The 19,299-nt window shown below is 39.9% G+C and overlaps 1 protein-coding gene across 5 annotated transcripts in view; it reads left to right on the top strand.

Moving 5' to 3' along the window:
- The window catches only part of PPARGC1A (PPARG coactivator 1 alpha), a 338,264-nt gene extending 329,877 nt beyond the window's left edge, over positions 1-8,387 (top strand). For all 5 annotated transcript variants that reach the window (XR_014945485.1, XM_015862902.3, XM_085545632.1 and 2 more), the window contains 3 exons: positions 2,269-2,390; positions 2,746-2,897; positions 5,716-8,387. Coding sequence is in view for 4 of the 5 variants with exons in the window: in XM_015862902.3 (XP_015718388.1) it covers positions 2,269-2,390; positions 2,746-2,897; positions 5,716-5,819 (378 nt within the window). In the remaining variant the exon portion in view is untranslated. The remainder of the gene's footprint in view (positions 1-2,268; positions 2,391-2,745; positions 2,898-5,715) is intronic.
- Positions 8,388-19,299: the final 10,912 nt, after the last annotated feature.

Below are 19,299 nucleotides of genomic sequence, written 5' to 3' on the forward strand. Positions count from 1 at the left end.
GGAGAGTAGGAGCTAAAAAATAGCAGCTGCCTGTAAAGTAACCCTCCTTCATAAGTATACAGCCATCCGTCAGCATGCTTACCCTTCTTTTAGCTGTGCTAACTTCCTTAGGCTTTATGCCTACAACAAAGAGCGAGAACAGCTTTTAGATGGTGAACTTTAGAGAACATAACTTTTAAAAATGGAAGTGTCACTCCCAGCAGGGCAATAGAGGACTATTAATCCTGTCACCTTGGTTTCTTGGATAATCAATAGAAGCAGTAGTTTCAGGCATTTAAATGAGATAGTTACCCAATCTTTGAGTAAAGAGAGCATATACGTACTTCAGAGGAGTAGTCAGGGTCTCCGCTGGGCCAACCAGGGCTACAAAAAATCCAGAAGGCTGTAGTGATCACTTTTTTTGCTATGCCTTAGTGATTAGGGCTTTTGTTCAAGAAGTGAAAGTAGTGGATCTGTTCTCTGGAGCTTTGGACTCATATCTTTCATTTCTCAGGAGCATAGATGAACTGGATTTGGGCCCCTGAGATTTGTGAGGCCAGGAAAAGAGTAAGCAAAAATAGTTGACTTGGTATGCTAGTGAGAAGTGCCTTCTGTTTCAACTTCCAGCTGCAGGAATTGTTCATTTATTTTGCATTAAACAGCTTCTGGGAGCAGTGTGCTGTCCTAGGAACAGAGAACCATGATTTTGCAAGCCCATACGAAGAGGAGTACTGATGCTCCCTTTATCTCAAACGAGTGCTCAAGCAAGTGAAGAAGTGGCATCAAGATCATTTCTGTTTCCACAAGCATTGTGCTCTGATCTCAATCCAACTGTCTTATGTGTGCCAATTAGCTGTGGTCCAGAAATGACTGGTGCCTTATACCTGTGTGGGGACTCAGAAAACATACATTTTGTGCTATAGCTGAACTGTGACACTGTAAGCTACCTTACTCTTCAAGCTAGAATGTTTCCGAGCAGGAATGCAAATCTGTATTTAGGTCCCTAGAGCCTTCAGCGTTGCACAGTTGAGGTGCCATTAGCCTTTAGGCACCTCCAGGTTAAGATAGTCGAGATTTCTCAGCAGTCAGTATAGCTCCTTTGGAATTCAGCACCTACATTCTATGCAAGTCTCGGGTGCCCAAGTTGATGGTTTAAACTGACATTGCTCCACTGACTGACAGATTTACACCAACTAAGAATTTGATGGAGATACAATTTATGCGACAGACATGTGGGTGTGTGCAGAGGATGACCAACAGGCCAATAGTTCCTCAGGCCAAAGGCAATCAGAGCATCAGGGCTATCTGCTACAAATAAGCTACTGCTTCTTTGCTCTGATTATTCTAAGGTCAGTGGTTTGAAGATCTCTTTTTCACTTTCTTTTTTTTTTTCTGTTGCAACTCACTGAATGACTTTGTCCTCAGTAAGTTGCTAATCCAGGTATTCTTAAAGTGACTCTTGACAGGGTTTCCCTGTCTTTCTGTCATTCTCCTGAGCATTTTCACTCAGAAAGGAACTATATGACCATGACTTGATTATTTTTAAAGTGTCTTTATTGGTTTGCTTTGGGTGTCAAAGGAACCTGCAAATGACCCCCTAATCAGGAAATTCTGTCATGTTCTTCTTCCTAAGAAGCCCAAAGATAGTGGTGACCACAGGAAATATTTTATTCTTCTCTCTTCCCTCTACAGTATTTTTTTTAATAAAAGTCATTTTTTTGGACCGCTCACAGTCTTCCTTCTGTTTAAGGTATAGATTGTGATGGAGCTGCTGATTGCAGAATGAGTCAGCTAATGAGTCATCTGAGTTTATAATGTCATGTCTATAATCCATTTTGTTATGTTTATGATACACTTACACACTTGCTGCATTATTTTATGCTGCTCCACAACTTAGTTCCCAGTGTTGTATAGCTAGCAAGAGAAAGGAGATCCCTGGTCCTAGAGAATTTACAGTCTTTAAGGGCAAGTCATGGGAAGGTGAAAGGGAAAAAGATGCAATAAGATACAGAGGGAGTGGTCTGTCTTTGTATAGCAGAACAGTGACAGCACTCAGTGGAGTCTTCTGGGAGAAAATTCACCCCAAAAATCTGGCATCATTTAAATACCTTAAAGGCTTTCCAGGAGAGAATATTTCAATCAGTAGCTGAATGCAGTAGATCTTGCACAAGTGACTTAGTATAATTATGCATCCTCTGCATTTCCGTGTGAATGTATTTGTATGCATATATGTGTAGGTTCATCTGTATTGCACATTTGGTAAAAACTTGTCCTGCTTTTTCTTAACAGGAAGAGCGTCGTGTGATTTATGTGGGTAAAATCAGACCTGACACAACCCGAAAAGAACTGAGGGACCGATTTGAAGTTTTTGGTGAAATCGAGGAGTGCACAGTAAATTTGCGGGATGATGGGTAAGAACTTCTGAAATTACCTCTTGTTTGAGAGCTGCCATATGTAAAAAAGTATGGCAGTAAGACTACTGGTATGGGAGTTACCAGTGTAAGTACTGTTACAGATGACCAGCTGAGTTCAAAACCGTATTTGTTTTCTTTCATCCTTATTTATTAATGTTGCAAGTTGAGTTTTCCTATCCCAGAAGTAAGTATTTAGCTGCATGACGAGACAATCATGCTGATGAATGGATGCTGTACTTCTGGCATTTCCACTGCTAGATCTCCTGCAAGTTCTTGCTTTCAGGAAGGGGCTACACAAATGTGTGTTAACTCTTTTTAGCTTTCTTTTCATTACTGTCTTTTTTAATTACAGAGACAACTATGGTTTCATCACCTACCGCTATACTTGTGATGCCTTTGCTGCTCTTGAGAATGGATACACTTTACGCAGGTCAAATGAACCTGACTTTGAGCTGTACTTTTGTGGACGCAAGCAGTTTTGCAAGTCTAACTATGCAGACCTAGGTAGGTATTTTGCTCTCTGTGAATTAAAGTACATAACTGGAACCATGTTGTAACTCAGAAGAATTTAGTCTGCTTGTTTTTTGTGACCTGCTTGTGTTATTTGAATGGTTGGTGTGAGGGATTTAAAGAAGGTGCTTTATCACTTGTGGGTTAAATCTACTAATTGTACACCAATTTAACTTACTTTTTCAGATATTTCAGACTGCAAAAATTCTTGTGAAGCCCATTTCCATCATTAGTAAAATAAATGGCCACTATTCAATAGTACATTGCCATACTGAAACGATAGCACCCCAAACACTTGTTCAATTCTTTACTGTTTATCGATGTGCTTCTTGTATCTAACACATGATTTGTTTATATGAACCCTAAACAAAGAACAAAGTAGAAACCTCACCCTCTCATTTTGCCCCAAAATTTGCTGTAATCTGATTTTACTATGAGTTGTATGGTAGAACTTTCCAGAAATACTCCTTAAATGCAATTTGTAGTTTATTGTGTTTGAATGCTAGAGGGACTCCTCACCAAATTTAACCCATACTATAGCAAAGGGCACAGATCTCAGACAGTGGTTTTCACACTATCCATCAGCATCTGTTAGTGAATATGTCTCCCTTGCAAGGACTTCCACTTACGATGTGAGAGGCTCCAGCCAATGGAGAGCATGGCAGACCTCTTGGCACTTCTGTCCCATTGGTGAATAACAGTGAAAGCAGAATGATAACTCACCTGGATCTTCCCCAGTTCTGTTCTGGCGAAAATGCAGGGCTCTGCCCTATGCTGTGGTTCAGGATGTGATGCTTCCCCTTGCAAGGGTGTTTGGAAGTGTTAAAACTCTTAGAAAAAGAATACTAGTGTTCATGCATAAAGTGACCATGCAGACTTCCAAAACATCCTTTTAATATTACATAATAATCTCACCTCTTATTTAATTACCTTTGAAAGTATTCATCAAATGTTAAAGCTTTCCTGATGCCTGTATAAATAGTCTAATGGTATGAGATATGCTCTTTTCTGAAAAAAATAGCAAGGGACAGTTTGTTGTAGAATCTATATTAATCAGATACTGTGGGGTTTTTTTTTGTTTGTTTGTTTCTTTGTTTTGTTTTGTTTTTTATGAATAAATGACCAAAGTCATTAAAATCCCTGCATAACCCTTTAACACAGTGCTAATGAAGTCTTGTATCTACTGCCCTCGGCTTTGTACAATGCAGAAAGTGAATACAGATGTATTTTTACTAACCAACTGATGTATTTTTTGAATTAATGATAAAGATGATACACATTGTTCACAATGAATATGCTATAATTCACTTCAGTGGCTATATAGATAATATAAAGCCAAGAAAAGGCAATTGACTGCTGGAGAGATATAAGATAATGTTGAATATATAAAAGGTAGCAAGGCATTTGTTGAAATGTAGACTGATAAAAACAGTATAAATGGTATAAACAGATTGAAGTCTTGATTTGACTTATCTTTGGTAGTGGAAGGTCTTCTGTATCTCAGAAAATCCAAGGTTTAAAATAAGTTGTCTAAACAGAACCCTCTTGGAACATTATTCATCACTGGGTGTATTTCCTGGCACATCTTGCTAGAGTTAGTGGGATTCCCAGAGTATCTCTGAGCAGAGTATTTTCACTTTGTCCCATTGACAGCTCGAGCTTCTCTACTTCAGACTGCATTCTCTGTGTTTCAGAATATCTGATATTGCGACACAGGCAGGATGAACTTTAAAATTCATGAGGTGGTACAAGGACAGGAAGAATTAATCAGCTTTGGGTTGAGTATAGAAGAAAGAAAACACTTGAAAATAGCAGTCAGAAGTTTAACACCTCTCCTCTGTGAGAAGATATTGTCTTAACAGGACTCATAATGAACATTTAATTCACAGTATGTCTTATAGAGGTAAATGGGGAGTTCTGATTAATTCAACAGAAGAAATGGCAAGAAAACGGCACTCTCATAAAGGAACTGGGGAGAGCCAGTGCTGAGCAGGGATGACTCCAAAAGGAAATAGAATTCTTGCAGTTGAGTCAGTAATTGCTGTAGTGGTACTATATGGCTACAAAGCTATCCCTCCTTTGCTCTAGGAACAGAATGTTGTCTAAGCAACTATCAGCACTGGAGCAGGTATTACACATTACACCTAAAACACACATTCTGATGGTGCTGAACTGCTGTTCTTGCTGTTACACTTACGTTACAAAGAGCTGAGGATGCCACCTGACGTTGCTTGTACCGTAGTCTGGAGCCTCTGCCCTGAGTTGCTCATGCTCTGAACAAGCAAACCAAAACAGTCTGAACAGAAAACAAAAGAGAGATTGAAGGAGGTGTGGTGTGGTGCATCAGGCCCTGTGGCAGGTCAGCCCATGGCTGCATCTCCTGCATGCCTCTCTGCAGGCTGTGGTGGCTTTCAGCACATTCACCTGTTGTCACCTATCTCAGTAGAAGTAAGTTTGGGATATCAGACCTTACAAAATACAGCTGCAGAACCATAATGCTTTTTTTTTTTTGTCAAACACCTGTGATGGTTACCTGGACTAGATTTAAACCAGATGACCTCCAGACATCCCTTCCAACATCAGCCGTTCTATGACTACTGAGTCGTAGAGTGGCAGTGCTCAGTCTTTGGAGAAGCTCGTTAGAGTTTACTGGTACAGGACATACATATTCATTTTATAGTTCGCTCCGTCTGTGCTGAACAGACAGTTGATTTTTGTAGTGTTTGTTTATACTGCTGTACAAAGAATATGATGGAAGTGCTCGCCAGTGCCTTGCACCTGTTAACTGAACTTTCATCTCTTTGGGTTTCAGATTCAAACTCAGATGATTTTGATCCTGCTTCCACTAAAAGCAAGTATGACTCCATGGATTTTGATAGTTTACTTAAAGAGGCACAGCGGAGTCTGCGCAGGTAACAAGTATCACACCCGAGGAAAATGGAGGGATGTTGAATACCTCACGGACATCACGTCCTTCAATAATGGACAATTAAAAGTCATACTTACTTAGGAATTTCTCCTACTTTACACTCTCTGTTCAAAACCATGGTTTACATGAACACAGCTGCTCGAGGAGGGAGGAGGCAGAAAGGCTTTTCAGCAAGCACACACGTGTCCATGGGTGTCAGCTTTGCTTTCGCGGGTGACCGGTGGCAGGGCAGCCCGCGGTCCTCTCGCGACCGAGGGCAAACCACATGTCATGGCAGCAGTTCCACAGAGATATACTTACAACGTAGAACTTCAAAATGTGTACATAGTGCATTTTAACACAATGAAGACAAAAGCAAAGCGAAAAAAAAAAGAACAAATTTGCGAACTATGGCTGCTGATGTCTGGGAATCAGACACTGCATATTTTTTTTTATTTAAATGAAGCTTCTTCTCACAACACAGTGATAAAATGACAATCCAGAAGAGACCCCAAGTCCCACAAGCCTGCAGTGTGGTTTAAAGATTTTTTTTTTCCTTTTTTTTTTTTTTTCCTTTTTTTTTTTTTTTTTTTTTTTTTTCCTTGCAGGAGAGAAAATGAAAGGCTGAAGCTTCCCTAACATTTTGAAGTTTCGTCTTTTAATTCTGACACCCATGTAAATGTCTACAACGTTGATCTTCCGCAGCAAAGTTTTCAAAGCCGTGTTAATGGTCAAATGTGCAGCTTGTTCAGCGATTTATTCTAATGAGCGGACGTGGTGTTACATTATTAATGAGAGTTGGATATAACTATCTGGGTGTGTGCACAGATAGTTTGTTTGCTACGTTCTCTAAAGTAGTTGAGTATTTACAGACGTTAAATGGAGTATTTTTATTTATGTACATACTGTATGACAATGTTCTTTTTTGTTACAGCTATGCACTGTAAATGCAGCCTTCTTTTCAAAAACTGCTGAATTTTTCTTAATCAAGAATACTCAAATGTAATTATATGAGGTGAAACAATTATTGTACACTAACCTATGTAGAAAGCTGAACTTATGCTTATATATATTTGATTGTAAAAAAAAAAAAGAGAAAAGCGTGTGGGTGAGAACGTGCGAGTGTGCGTGTGTCTGACTGCAAAAACGCTTTACACACATTCATCCCTTCCTTGGTGAGCTTATGTAAGAATTTTGTCAATGATGATCCTAGCCCAAAAGGCGTTAACCACTTCTGCAGCATTTTTCCACATTTTTCTCATTGCTTGGTTTTTTTTTGCAGTTTTGTACACTGAATTTGTTAGGGGAATGAAATTTTCTCATCTAAATTTTTCTAGGAGATACCATAATTTTATGTAAAGTCTCTCAAGTGGGTAATCATTAAGAAATGTTTTTATTTTATGTATCAACAGTAGCTTTGGAACTAGAGATCAGAAATCTTTTTAAAATGCTATTTTGTTTTAATTTTTGTGATTTTAATTTGATAAAAATATGCTGAGGTACTCAGTACAGTATGATTTTTACAGTAATTCTGTGTCTAAACACTGTTCTCGAAGCCAGTAATCTTTTCATTGGCAGAGTTTAACGATCGTATTTATCTATATTTTTTACAGTTATGCATCCTGTACAAATACTGATCCTTCATTCCTTTGTTTACTAAAGAGACATATTTATCAGTTATGATTATCCTATTTATTATAAATTATGAGATGACTAAAATAAGAAAAAGGCCAGTGGAAATTTTGTACCTAGGATGCATGATGATTGTCAGTTTGGAGTAAGTGCTTCGTCTGAAAATTCAGCTTTTGCAGAAGCAGTGGTTTTTGTTGGGGTTGTTTTTTTTGGTTTGTTTTTTTTTTTTCCCTTTTTTACTTTGCACTAGCATGGCCTCAGATGTGCCCATGACATTGTTGCTGATGACATTGCTTCTGCTAAATTAAATAGAAACTTCAGGAAAGTGAAAAGAAAAAAGAACAAAAACACAACGGTGAGCTACTGCTATTCTGAGCATCAGAATTTCATCTGATCTTGGAGTCTCTAGACTGAATCAGCAAAGTTTGGAATTTGCTTGCGAATGTATAGATTTGGTATTCTATTACTGTTTGGCATTCATGACTCCTCTTAAAGGTATGGCACACCTAACTATTTAATCTCCTTTCCTACTCCCAATCTTAGAAAACTGATTCCACCCCATGCCGGTGCAGTTGATTTTGATGGCTGCATTCATTTTATCACCAGCATATTGTGTTCTGAGAGATTCCACTGTCTGTCTGTTGGATGCTTGCTTGATTTTTTGGCTTCTTATTTCTCAGTAGATAGATAGCAATAAAAATAAAAAAGAAAAAGGAAAAAAAAAAAAAGAGAAAAGAAAAGAACTTTTTCAGAGGTTCTGTGTTACAACTGTAACGTTCTTTAATCTGCATAATTCTCGTTGTTGCTCTGTAGGTTAAAAATGCAGGTATTTTAACTTTGTGTGAATGCCAAACTAAAAGTTTACAGTTTTCCTTTCTGGATTTTGAGTATCTTCTGTTGTAAAGAAAAATATTAAAAGCAATAAATTATTTTTAAGAAATCAATATTTAGTAGATTATATTATGTGTTCAAGGACCAGATGCATTACCTATTTTGCCTTTAAATTTATGTGATTACATTTTAAATACATTCTCTTTTGCCCTATATTGCTGACATGAATAAATTGGTGTGGATTTTTTTTCTTGGGAGGGAGGGGGGAGGGATTATTTGTTTGTTCTTTTGCCAAGAAGGCAGAATGTCAGAGGTCAATTTTATTTTTTTTTTTCACTGGCCTGGCAAGCATTCCTATGTTGAAGATGGCTTTCCTCTGTGGATTTACAGGTTACATACAGAAAATAGCATAGAGCTAGGATTGCTGAATAAAGCTATTTGTATCCTTTGTAGGCACTGTAGTAGACAACCCATCCAAATATAAACTCCATTTTTTTTTCCTTCGTTTTTTTTTTTCCCTTCCCAAGAACATTTCAAATTATCACATGTGCCACATTGTCACTGGAAGCAAATTGCAGCACAGCTCTGTATGTCTTTGAGATGAAGATTGTGCCATTTCTTTCATGCTGTGGTAAGTACCACATCTGCAGTACAGGTAACGGAATTGCTACTTAGAAACTATGATCTCTTCTGGAGCTATAACAAAGTAATTCCTACATAAGGTAAAATGATCCAAATCCAAACAGAGGGAGCCTAAAAATGTGGAAAAAATATTCATACTGATCTGCTCTGAAAATCAGTTGGGCTGCCATCACCAGGAGCAGCACTGAGAAGAACGTTTGTGCCTCTGGGGTGTAATACTTGGGTCAGCTGAAAAAAACAAAACAACAAAACACCAACAAAATACATACTTTCTTAACCCTTTAGATATAAGCTTACAGTAGGTAATGATTATGTGTCCTTTTTGATGGCTGTAATGAGAACTTCAATCACTGTAGTATAAGATCTGATCTATAAATGATCTAGAATAGCCATGTAATATAATGTGATGATACTAAATTTGTACCTATGTGACAGACATTTTCAATCATGTGAACCACTGACCTGATGGAGGTGGTTTGTACAGTACATTTGTACTGTAGGTGAACATGTAACTACATTTGTACAGTAGGTGAACATGTAAAGCTGTTGGTTGGACTATGCTGAACAGGGAAAGCAAGCTATTAGTTAAGCCCACACTGGGCTGTTTTTCACCTGCCAATTCTACATGTACTTTTGTGGTTTAATTCATTGTATGAAAACTCCTGTGATTTTTTTTTTCATTATTTTTTATTTTTTAATGTGCAGTACACATCAGCCTCACTGAGCAAATAAAGGGAAACGAATGTTTCAAATCCACTTCTGTTTCTCTTTTTTATCAAAAGTGACATATTTCTCTCCCAGCTGGTCATTGACTGGGTTTTCTATTGCTTTTCTTAATACTCACAGCTGATTTCAAATAGCCCAGATTACACCTGCACTTTGGGCAGGGGGTACAACCACTGGTTTTAGTAATTGAGTAGCAGAAAGGTGATACTGCTTTTTCCCCATAAATGCTTGAGGCTGTAGAAGGGCTAACAAACCTTCTGGGAAGACTTTTGAAAAATGTTCAGTGGAATGTTAAGAGTTACTGGCTCAGTTTACGAGAGGGTGGGCAATGAAAGGCCATGCCTGGATCCAGGTTGTGCAGGAAGGAGGGACCAACAAATCCAAAATGGTTGGTGTCTTCCATTCTGAGATGACAAATACCTTTGCTAGGAAATAGCATCCTGACATTCATTTGACATCACCTCTCTCACATACAGGCTAGCAGGATCAGACAAGTAGATGGGATGACAATCAAAGCTTTGCAGAATCCTTCCTGAACAACACAGAGTGCAGCATGGTGGCCTTCCATACCAGCATTGTCACTGGGATGGCAACAACTCTGTGGAGAAGTGCAGTTAGTACATATATCCCTTTCAGCTAAGCGTGGATGAAAAGGAGAGGCGTTTGGTTTGGTTTAGTGTGGTTTGGTTTCGGCAGGTTCGTTTGCAGGTAGCCAACATACCACTGGAGGCCTGTTCCAGAGGCTGTCAGACAAAAACAGTACATCAACAATACAATAGTATGACAAAGCTGACCATGCCATGCTTTGTCTATGAGTGCCCTCACCTTTGACAGCACATCCCAGAAGGTACCTGTGCGCTGATTTGAGACACAGTCTAGCACAGCTGGCACAGCTGGTGGTCTTTAGCTGAAAGGTTTGCTTGTACTCTACAGCAAAGTATACCATTGATTGCCAAGTGCGATCTTGATGCAAGCAGCCCCTCGTGTTTGGACAGAAGACTGGGACAATGTTTCTGTAGGGAGAGCAAGCCTTCCCTGCCGTGCTTTGCTGCTGACCCTCAGCTCTCTTCTGCTGTGTCTTCCCTTCCCGTCTGTTGCATTGTTTCCCCCATGCTTCACTACCTCTTCCTTTAAGTCTACAGGAGGAGTAAACCTCTCTTCCACCTCCTCGAGGTTCACTGATACCCACTGTAGAGACTGTAGAGTGGGAACTGTGATGCTTACTGCTGGCATTTTCACCATTTCCAGATTTGAAATATTGTGCTTGGTGCTCACAGTGCTATCACAGTGATGTTCTTTGCTGCATGTGATTTGCATTGTTGCCTTGCTGTTTCTGATCAAATTAATGCTCAAAATATAGCAGGACAAAATCTGTTGCTGATGTACTTCATCAGTGCTGCTGCAATTGTGCAAGGAATGAATTCAGCCCGCTATTTCTTGGATTTTTAATTGGATTTGTTTATTCATTTCCTGTTTTTGCAAAGCACTTTGACGCTTACAAAAACCACTCAGTCAGATTTCCAGAAAAGTAATCCTTTTTGCCTCATCCCTCATTTTATATTACCTTTTTTTTTCTCTTTTCTCCCCCATAAAATCAAGATCTCATTTATTAAGAAATCATGCCTTCCATCGCCTGTTCTCCTGGGTTAACATTTTCTCCTACAGTGAACGCTCTGAGCTGAGCACCTGAAATCAACCTCAGGCACCTCAGTGAGTGGCCTGATTTTCAAAAATGCTGAGCATCTCACAGCTCCCATTGACTTCAATTAGACCTGCCGGCTCTCAGCACTTTTAAAATCAAGCCACATATTTAGAGCCCCAATTCAGCACGGCATTTACATTTGTGCTTAAGTCCATCCTGATTCAGCAAAGCACTTAAGCACGAGTGTTTTTAGATCCATTGAAGTCAAGTGCTCTGCTGCTTTGAATAAAAATAGACTCCTGGACTGGGGCCTAAGAATCCAAAAACAGACACCAAAGCCTAATTTTAGGCTCTATTTGGAAAACTTCGGCCTTCTGTACCACCTTTAACCTTTAATGTGTACAGAAAACGCAAGAACACCCAACAGGTCATAATCGGGGTGAAGGGAAGGAAAACAGAATCTATGGAGAGTTCGTTCATGGAGAGAAGCTTTTGCGAAGTGTAAATACAATGCCAGCATTCCCCCTCCAGAATCTCATTCAGGATTAACATCCAGTTATTCCATTGTCCTTCACCATTAATTAATAATCTGTTATATTAAACTTTAACCAATACAACTTCCTTCTCTTTTTTATAAATCCTACTGTCACCATTGATATTCCATGTTCACAAGCAAACTAAACTATAAATCAATTTTCTCTACTTTATCAAACAGCAGAAAGTAATAAAGAAGGTCACAAATAGTACAGTAGTTCCTTGGAGGTTTGTAACATCATAATTTAAAGCTCAGGAAGATTGAATCAAAAGTTGAATTAATCCCTAAGGGAAAAGATTCTATATAGATTCTATTGATAGACACAGGGCAGCTTGTCTACGCTGGGAATTGGTATATTTGTTCATACTGTGGGACAAAGGAAACCAGGCTTCTCAGGAAAGAAAATGAAATCCTCAGAAAGAGGAAGTGGGTATATCCTCTGCACTTCCTGTCGCTTTTCTCTCCTCGTACAGTTCTGCTGAGAAACCAAACAAATCTTTTTATGCATGATGTGCTCTTCTGAGTGGCTGCTGTCTGCATAATGCAATTATGGAAACTGCATCTGAATGGAATACATATATAAATTGTAAATGTTGCATTTCATCAATGTTTATTCCTAGACCGATGCCTTTTCAGATGAGCAACTTCAACCCAAAATCAGCACAGTCTGTGAGCCCAAAGCAAAATGAAAGGGGTTTTTTTTTAGTGACAAATTTTGGTGAAGTTGCAAATATTTCTTTTGAAGCTGGGAATGTATTTCTCGGTGCATGTTTAGCCTTTGAGTGTCCTTTGAATGATTGCAGCTTCCCTTCAACATGTTTCTGAAATCATATTTTTACAAAGGGATTTCTGAGTCTGTGCTTAAAATACGTTAAGAACTTTCATGACATGACTGGACGTGATGCATTGAGCTCTCCTCCCAAATTTAAGTTGTGTTTCTGGGGAAATCAGACTCCCATAGAAAGAAAAGCTATTAAAAAGAAATTTCACTCGTCTCTTTGGTTGGAATAATTGTACCTATAGCTTGTGTAGATTGAAAGACCTGACTTGAAATGTATCTTTTTGGAAGGCATAGATGGTAAGGTACTGAATCTACTTGAAGGGAGGTTGCAATGGGCTGGGGGTCAGCCTCTTCTCTTGTGTAAGCAGTGATAGGACAAGAGGGAATGGCCTCAAATTGTGCCAGGGGAGATTCAGGCTGGACATTAGGAAATACTACTTTTCCAAAAGGGTGGTCAGACAGTGGAATGGGCTGCTCGGGGAGATGGTGGAGTCAATATAATGTTCATAGAACATTTAGATCATTTAGTTGTTGTGTTGAGGGACACAGTTTAGTGAGAACTCCTGGTGATAGGTGGACAGTTGGACTGGATGATCTTGGAGGTCTTTTCCAGCCTTGGTGATCCTGTGATATTATGAGTCTATGATAGAGGTATTTACTTATATCGACTTTTTTGTTACTGTACTTGCAGGTAGAGAGGAACTGCAAAGCACCATGATAAAGGCAGGTAAGCAGAAAGCTAGGGTACAATTCCAGCCTCTGCAAAATCAGATTGAACTCCAACCCTTGTCAGCTTCTTGCTTTAACCCCACTTTGTGTAAATAGTGGACAGTGATCAAATGCAAATAATCATGTGTGTGTAATTTGCGTCATGATAGATGTGGTGTAAATGAAAGCCTAGAGTGAGCACAAGGAAATCCATGTCCTAACAAGCACAATACGCAAATTACTATTAGGACTGTTAATCGAATAAAATATTTGCTACAATTTATTTTTGACAATGTGCATTTCATTCTCTATTAAATTAGTGCTTGATAAAGTAATAAAATTATTATGGCCATAAAGTTACTGTGCTATACCTTCAAGGGAAGGCATTTGAGAGATCCTCTCTTGTCCTCAGATTATTGATTTAGGCATTATGAAAAACTCAGATTGGTGCCTTACTCTAATTCTTTCCCACAGCGTTTGGAGCTCAGGCCATTGCTTATTCGTGCAATGTGTTGGCAGTAACTTAAAAAACCCAACGCATATCTAACACCAGGACCATGCTTGAAAACTAACAGTGTTTTTTGTTTTCTTTTAACCATTTATTGTAGCAACACCACAAACAACTGTAGTTTTCTGTTGCATGAATAATGTATTGTAGCATCTAGGCATGCCCTCAGTAATACACTCCTGCCAGCAAGAAGTGGAGTGCTGAGTGCTACTGCTGAATAATGATTAATTACTCGCCCTTCTGAAGGAGCCTGGTTTTGTAAACTGGTCACACAGCATGTTACATGGATTGTGTCTGCTACACAAAAGGTTACTTGCAATCACATAATGAGACATAATGATGCACATCACAACAATTCTTTGGTACAAATCTGCACACAATAGAATTTAGATAGAAACTCATTTATTTATGTATCAAGTTTGCCAGAGGGTACGAAACGTCACTGCATTGCTGCAGTGCTGCCACTGCTCCTTCTGCAATGCTGACATTTTGAATGAATGGCTGTGCAGCAATGCCCATTGCAGACTGCTGGCAGGCTCCAGGAGGGACTCGACTCCCACTGTGTGATGGCTGTGTGAGTGGCATACTTGGCTGAAATGTGCCCAGACTCTTTTTGGGAAGCTGGGAGGCATCTCTTTGCTGTGAGGTGAGTTCACCTGCAGGACACCCTGAGCATACCAGCATGTATATACCTGGCTGACCTGGGAGGGTGAGCAGGGAATCCAGCTCCCAGCTCCCAGGGCATGTTGTACTTCATGGTGTGATCAAAGGAAGAAGGGCATTTAGCAGTACTGTTCTAAAACGTTTCTGGATGTCAGGGAAAAGATCTAGTTATTCTTTGCTCCTGCACAGCTTGGTCAAGATCGTCTCAATGCTGGTGGGACCACTGCTGGCAGCACTGATGGCAGAACAGCAATGCCTAGCCCTACACAGGCAGGATCTGTGTGCTACTGTACACTTGTGTGCCACTGAGCCCCTGATAACTGAGCTCTTGGACCTCTGAGCTGCTGAAATTAAAACTGCTGGAGATGCGTCCTGGGGCTGGGGAGGTGATGGGCCTTCTCTTGCTATGCAGAGGGCAGGAAAGGGCAGGACGTGTATGGCTTGAGAACCTCATTTTGGACTATAGTATACTGTCACATCTCAGTATCTGGAAACTTCTTGGTCTCTTATATTCAACTATTTATTTAGTTCATTTTTGCCTTAAGTACAAAACATTTTGGTCAGATGTGCCCTCTGGCACATGGCAGTTATGCAAGCCACAACAGAGTGCTATGTACATTTTCAGTGAGCACATGGCAACCATGGGATGCTCTGTGCCTTGCCAGGGGCCTGGTGCAGCGGGGAGCACCACAATGGGAGGGCAGACATAGAGAAAGAGGCACAGCCACTGCCAGGGGATGCCACCAGCCTAATGGCTGAGTCAACAGCTGGCATAATTCTGCAGCTAACAAATATAATTTTTCTTCCACAAATAGCTTCTTGAACAGTAGATCATACCCAAGCTGATTTACTGCCGCACTCTCCCATGTGGCTCCTCTGATTTGTAATAATCTCATTGAGGCGGCTCTGCAGCCTTCCTCTCCACAGCAGCAGTAACAGAGAGTGTCTCTGCCTCTGTCCCTTCCCTGTTCTCATAAAAAGATAAAAAGAGGTGTGTTAGGCTGCAGTGTGCTGACAGCTTCTGCCCCTCTTTCATGTTTAGCTGAAGTGGGCCAATGTGGTCAGAAGTTACCAGGGAAGGAGAGCAGGAGGAAAGCTGACCTGATTGAGACAACGTGGGGAGGAGACCCTCTGGAAATGAGGCAGAAAACCAGCAGCAGTGGAATCCTCCATTTTGACAGCTGAGTATTTTTTGTACTATCATCTTCCAGCCATCCAGAAGTTGTCCATCTAACTAATGAGGTGTCAGTAGGCTGAGATTTGGACCTTCACATATTTTCAGCAAGGCAGCAGTAGCGAGATTTTTCTGGAAGCCCTAATGGAAATGGACAGGGAATGGTCATGAAGCACTGAGCACGAAGCCTCATAGCTCTGAAGCTGCACAGGGAGGCTTATCTGGCATATATCACAATCCCATCAGCTCTTGCTTGCACTATTACTAAATCGTTGACACTGTATGAAAGCTGGTAAGTAACTAAAGAACCTATGTGTTAATTCAACAATGGGAAAGGCATAGCAGTAACAGGACAATTCCACAGTGAGCCTCTAGAATGCCTGTTCCTAGCAGAAGAAGCACTGCAGGTAGCTATTTATGCTTCTGCTCTGAGTCTCATGGCACTGGTCTTGTTCTACAGTGTTGGGTTTGATGAGATCGGATGAGGTTAAGCTGCCACGAATAGCTGCTGACTGGCAGTTTATTCCCTTGCTTGCTCAACAATGCCAGACTCAGTACATGTCTGAGAGGCAAAGAATACAGTTAGGCTAGACAAATGGAATAGGAACCAACAACAAAGTGAATCCTGTGCTGTCATACATTTTTTATTCACATTGCACATAAATCTCATCCAAGCTCATGGGAGAACTTTAGCATCCCCTTAAACTCCCATTTATTCTCTATCCTTCTCATTCTTTGCACTATTAAGAAACAGATTTATTTTCTGAAAACTACTCTTAATCATTGTGCAAATAGCAATGGAACATTTATACTCAAAGTAATAAATAGACGATTCGCATCTTAATACGAGACTGGAGATTATTCTGATGTATTTGTGTTTATTGCATAGATGCCATTCTCAGTCTCTGATAGAAATGTTAATTATGAGATTGCGTTATTCTTATTTAGATTTAAGGTTTGGGGTTTTTTTTTTGGTGCCACATCGCTCTGCATGATGTGAAATGAAGACATTCAATGCTCCAAAATGCTACAGGCAGAAAAAACAACCCACTAGGTTTAACTAGAAAAGGCAATAATATAAAGATATGTGCAACATATAAAACAATAGAGAATGTGGAAATTTGTCTGTTTTTGTGCTGGTTAGTGGTCAGAAGGATCAGTCACAGCTTTTGATGATAATGAGAACACAGTGAAAAGAACGTATGGTCAGTTCCAGAGTTAAGTCCTTCGCTTCAGAACTATTGTCAATTCCAGTACCTCTGAATGTGGGAAAGTGGATTGTCACGTCTTGTTAGAGTGGCTCTACTTGGATGAATAGGAAATGTTTTTTCTTTCTCCTGGTTCTGTCTGCCTTTATTGCTTTATACTGCCAACGGCAGTATCTGGCCCTTGGAACTATTTATTTCTTACATGCAGAGGGAAACACGGTGCAATCTTTTCATTGCTTGGTTTTAGTGACACAGGTTCAAGCAGAACCAAGGAAACCATTCCTCCAGTCCAAGAGACAGTCGTATGGATCCTTGGTTCCCCTCACAGTGCTTGTTCAACATTAAACTTTTTGAGGTATGCTTAATCTTAATAACCTGCTGGCACGCCCGTCCTTCAGCCAGGAAAAGCACACACCTGCACATATACCAGATAAGCATGTTCATATGTGTGCTTATTGGGAGATATCAATAACCCTTATAGACAAATAAACAGATACGTACATATGTGCATGCAGATTTCTCATCTGGGGTTTGTCATTCAGAAAATGATAAAATAAAACATACACTAAAATTATAGTTTCCATTAAAAGAACGTTGTAGACTGTATCCACCTGCTTACATACCAGAAGAATTACTTCCTACAGCCCAGCAAGAAACCCTGGTTCTACTTGCACCCTTGCTGACATTACTGGGATGAGCCATCCTGCCTGGTTCTCCATCACAAATGGAGTCAAAAGAATGCCTTTTTGCAATTGTCGTGGGCATTCATGGCAGCAGGAGATACCCAGTACCTGCTTAACTCATGGCAACTGCATCATTCTAATCATTTTCAGAAGCCTGCTTTCTTTACTTTCCCAGTCGTGGTAGCTGAATTCAGGGCTGCTTAAAATAGAAATAATTATTTCTCAAGCTGTTAATTATAAAAGTGTAATATAATTATTATTTATGTCATTTGTGTGCTCTACGAGCTGTTGGTCATGAGCAAACTCAAATGCTCTGAAATCAGCCCAATAAGCTCATGAACAGAGTAAAACCATGACACATATAAAGCAGTATTATTGTTTTTTGGTCATTCTGAAGCAGTATGAAGCATACTGAACGTTGTAGACTGTATCCACCTCCTTACACACCGTATGAAGCATACTGAAGTTGCTCTGCAGGTGCCCTGTGTACCTGGTGTCTCAAGACTACAGGCACCAAAGTGCTTCCAGTCCACCTTGGGTCCTCCCCGAAACACAGTGTGGGAACAGCCGCAGTGTTCTAGAGTCCCCCAGGCCTGGCAGTTTGCTGGTGCAGTCAGGGAGCACTTGGACTGGAAGGAAACTGTCACTTTGTTAAATCTGGGAGATATATTGACTACTCCATTATAGGAGAAATGGCAATAGATATTTTTAGCTAATTAATTGCTGTTAACTCCTTCCTTCATTTTTTCAGGACCATATCTGGCAACTGAATGGAGATTACCTGAGCAGAGGCTTGTTATTTTTCTTCCTGTTTTCATATGTTTGTTCTGTGATTAAATTTGTGCTTGGCTGCAGTATTTTGTATGTCATTTCCAGTCTGTGGTCATAAACCAAGAAACAGTCTCTTTCAACACATTCCAGTCACAGTGATGGCACTGTAAGGATTTGTTCCAGCTCCTATATTTAATTTTTGTTATTTATTATGATCTGTTTATTTGTTGCAGCACTTTTTGTTGGTAGTTACCAGGAGAATCTCTAAACCAAAACTGTTTGTCAGGCACACCAGCAGCAGGTGGTTTCTCAGTGCAGCTTTCCCAGATCATCTCAAATCACCACAGCTTTGTAGGAAATGGTGGAGCACTTCAGCTTCTGCAGTAGTGCCCAGGATGCCTGTACAGTGGCCATAAAGTCTGTGCTCTGTAGTACATCTCATACAGGCCTGGCATTAGATAGTTTACCTTTATTTTTGAGTGCTACTTCTGTGGCTGTTGAGGAGAAAGTAGGAAACATCATTTCTTTTGATCATATCTGGCTTTATACGTGGCACGATCCTATTTATTTAATAAGATCTATCTTCCTCTCCCATTTAACAAATCTTTCTATTCAGATCTGTAAAGGGAAATAATTGTCCATTGCTACTGAATGCCTGTTATTGAGGAAAAAAGTATTTAAAGATTGAGAGATACCCCTACTGCACCCTTCAATGGCTTTACAATCTCTTCCTTGTGTTTTTATCACTTCAGTATTGCACTAGCTATCCTTTAGCTTTTGATGAAATCACCTCCTTGATGAAATCACTGGAAAAACAGGCTCTGGGAAAGTGCTTTATCTGAGATCCCAAAGAAGAGTTTGTTCCAAAGACATTCATGCTTCACAGTCTATGTATTTTAGACCTTTCTGGTGACGCTACAAAGTCTTTGCAAATGCTCGTATTCTTTCTCCAGGATTCTGGTTACTTTGCAAGAGTGATATTCT

Source organism: Coturnix japonica, chromosome 4, assembly GCF_054131305.1.
Source record: "Coturnix japonica strain WE chromosome 4, WE-NBRP24, whole genome shotgun sequence".
Lineage (NCBI taxonomy): Eukaryota > Metazoa > Chordata > Aves > Galliformes > Phasianidae > Coturnix > Coturnix japonica.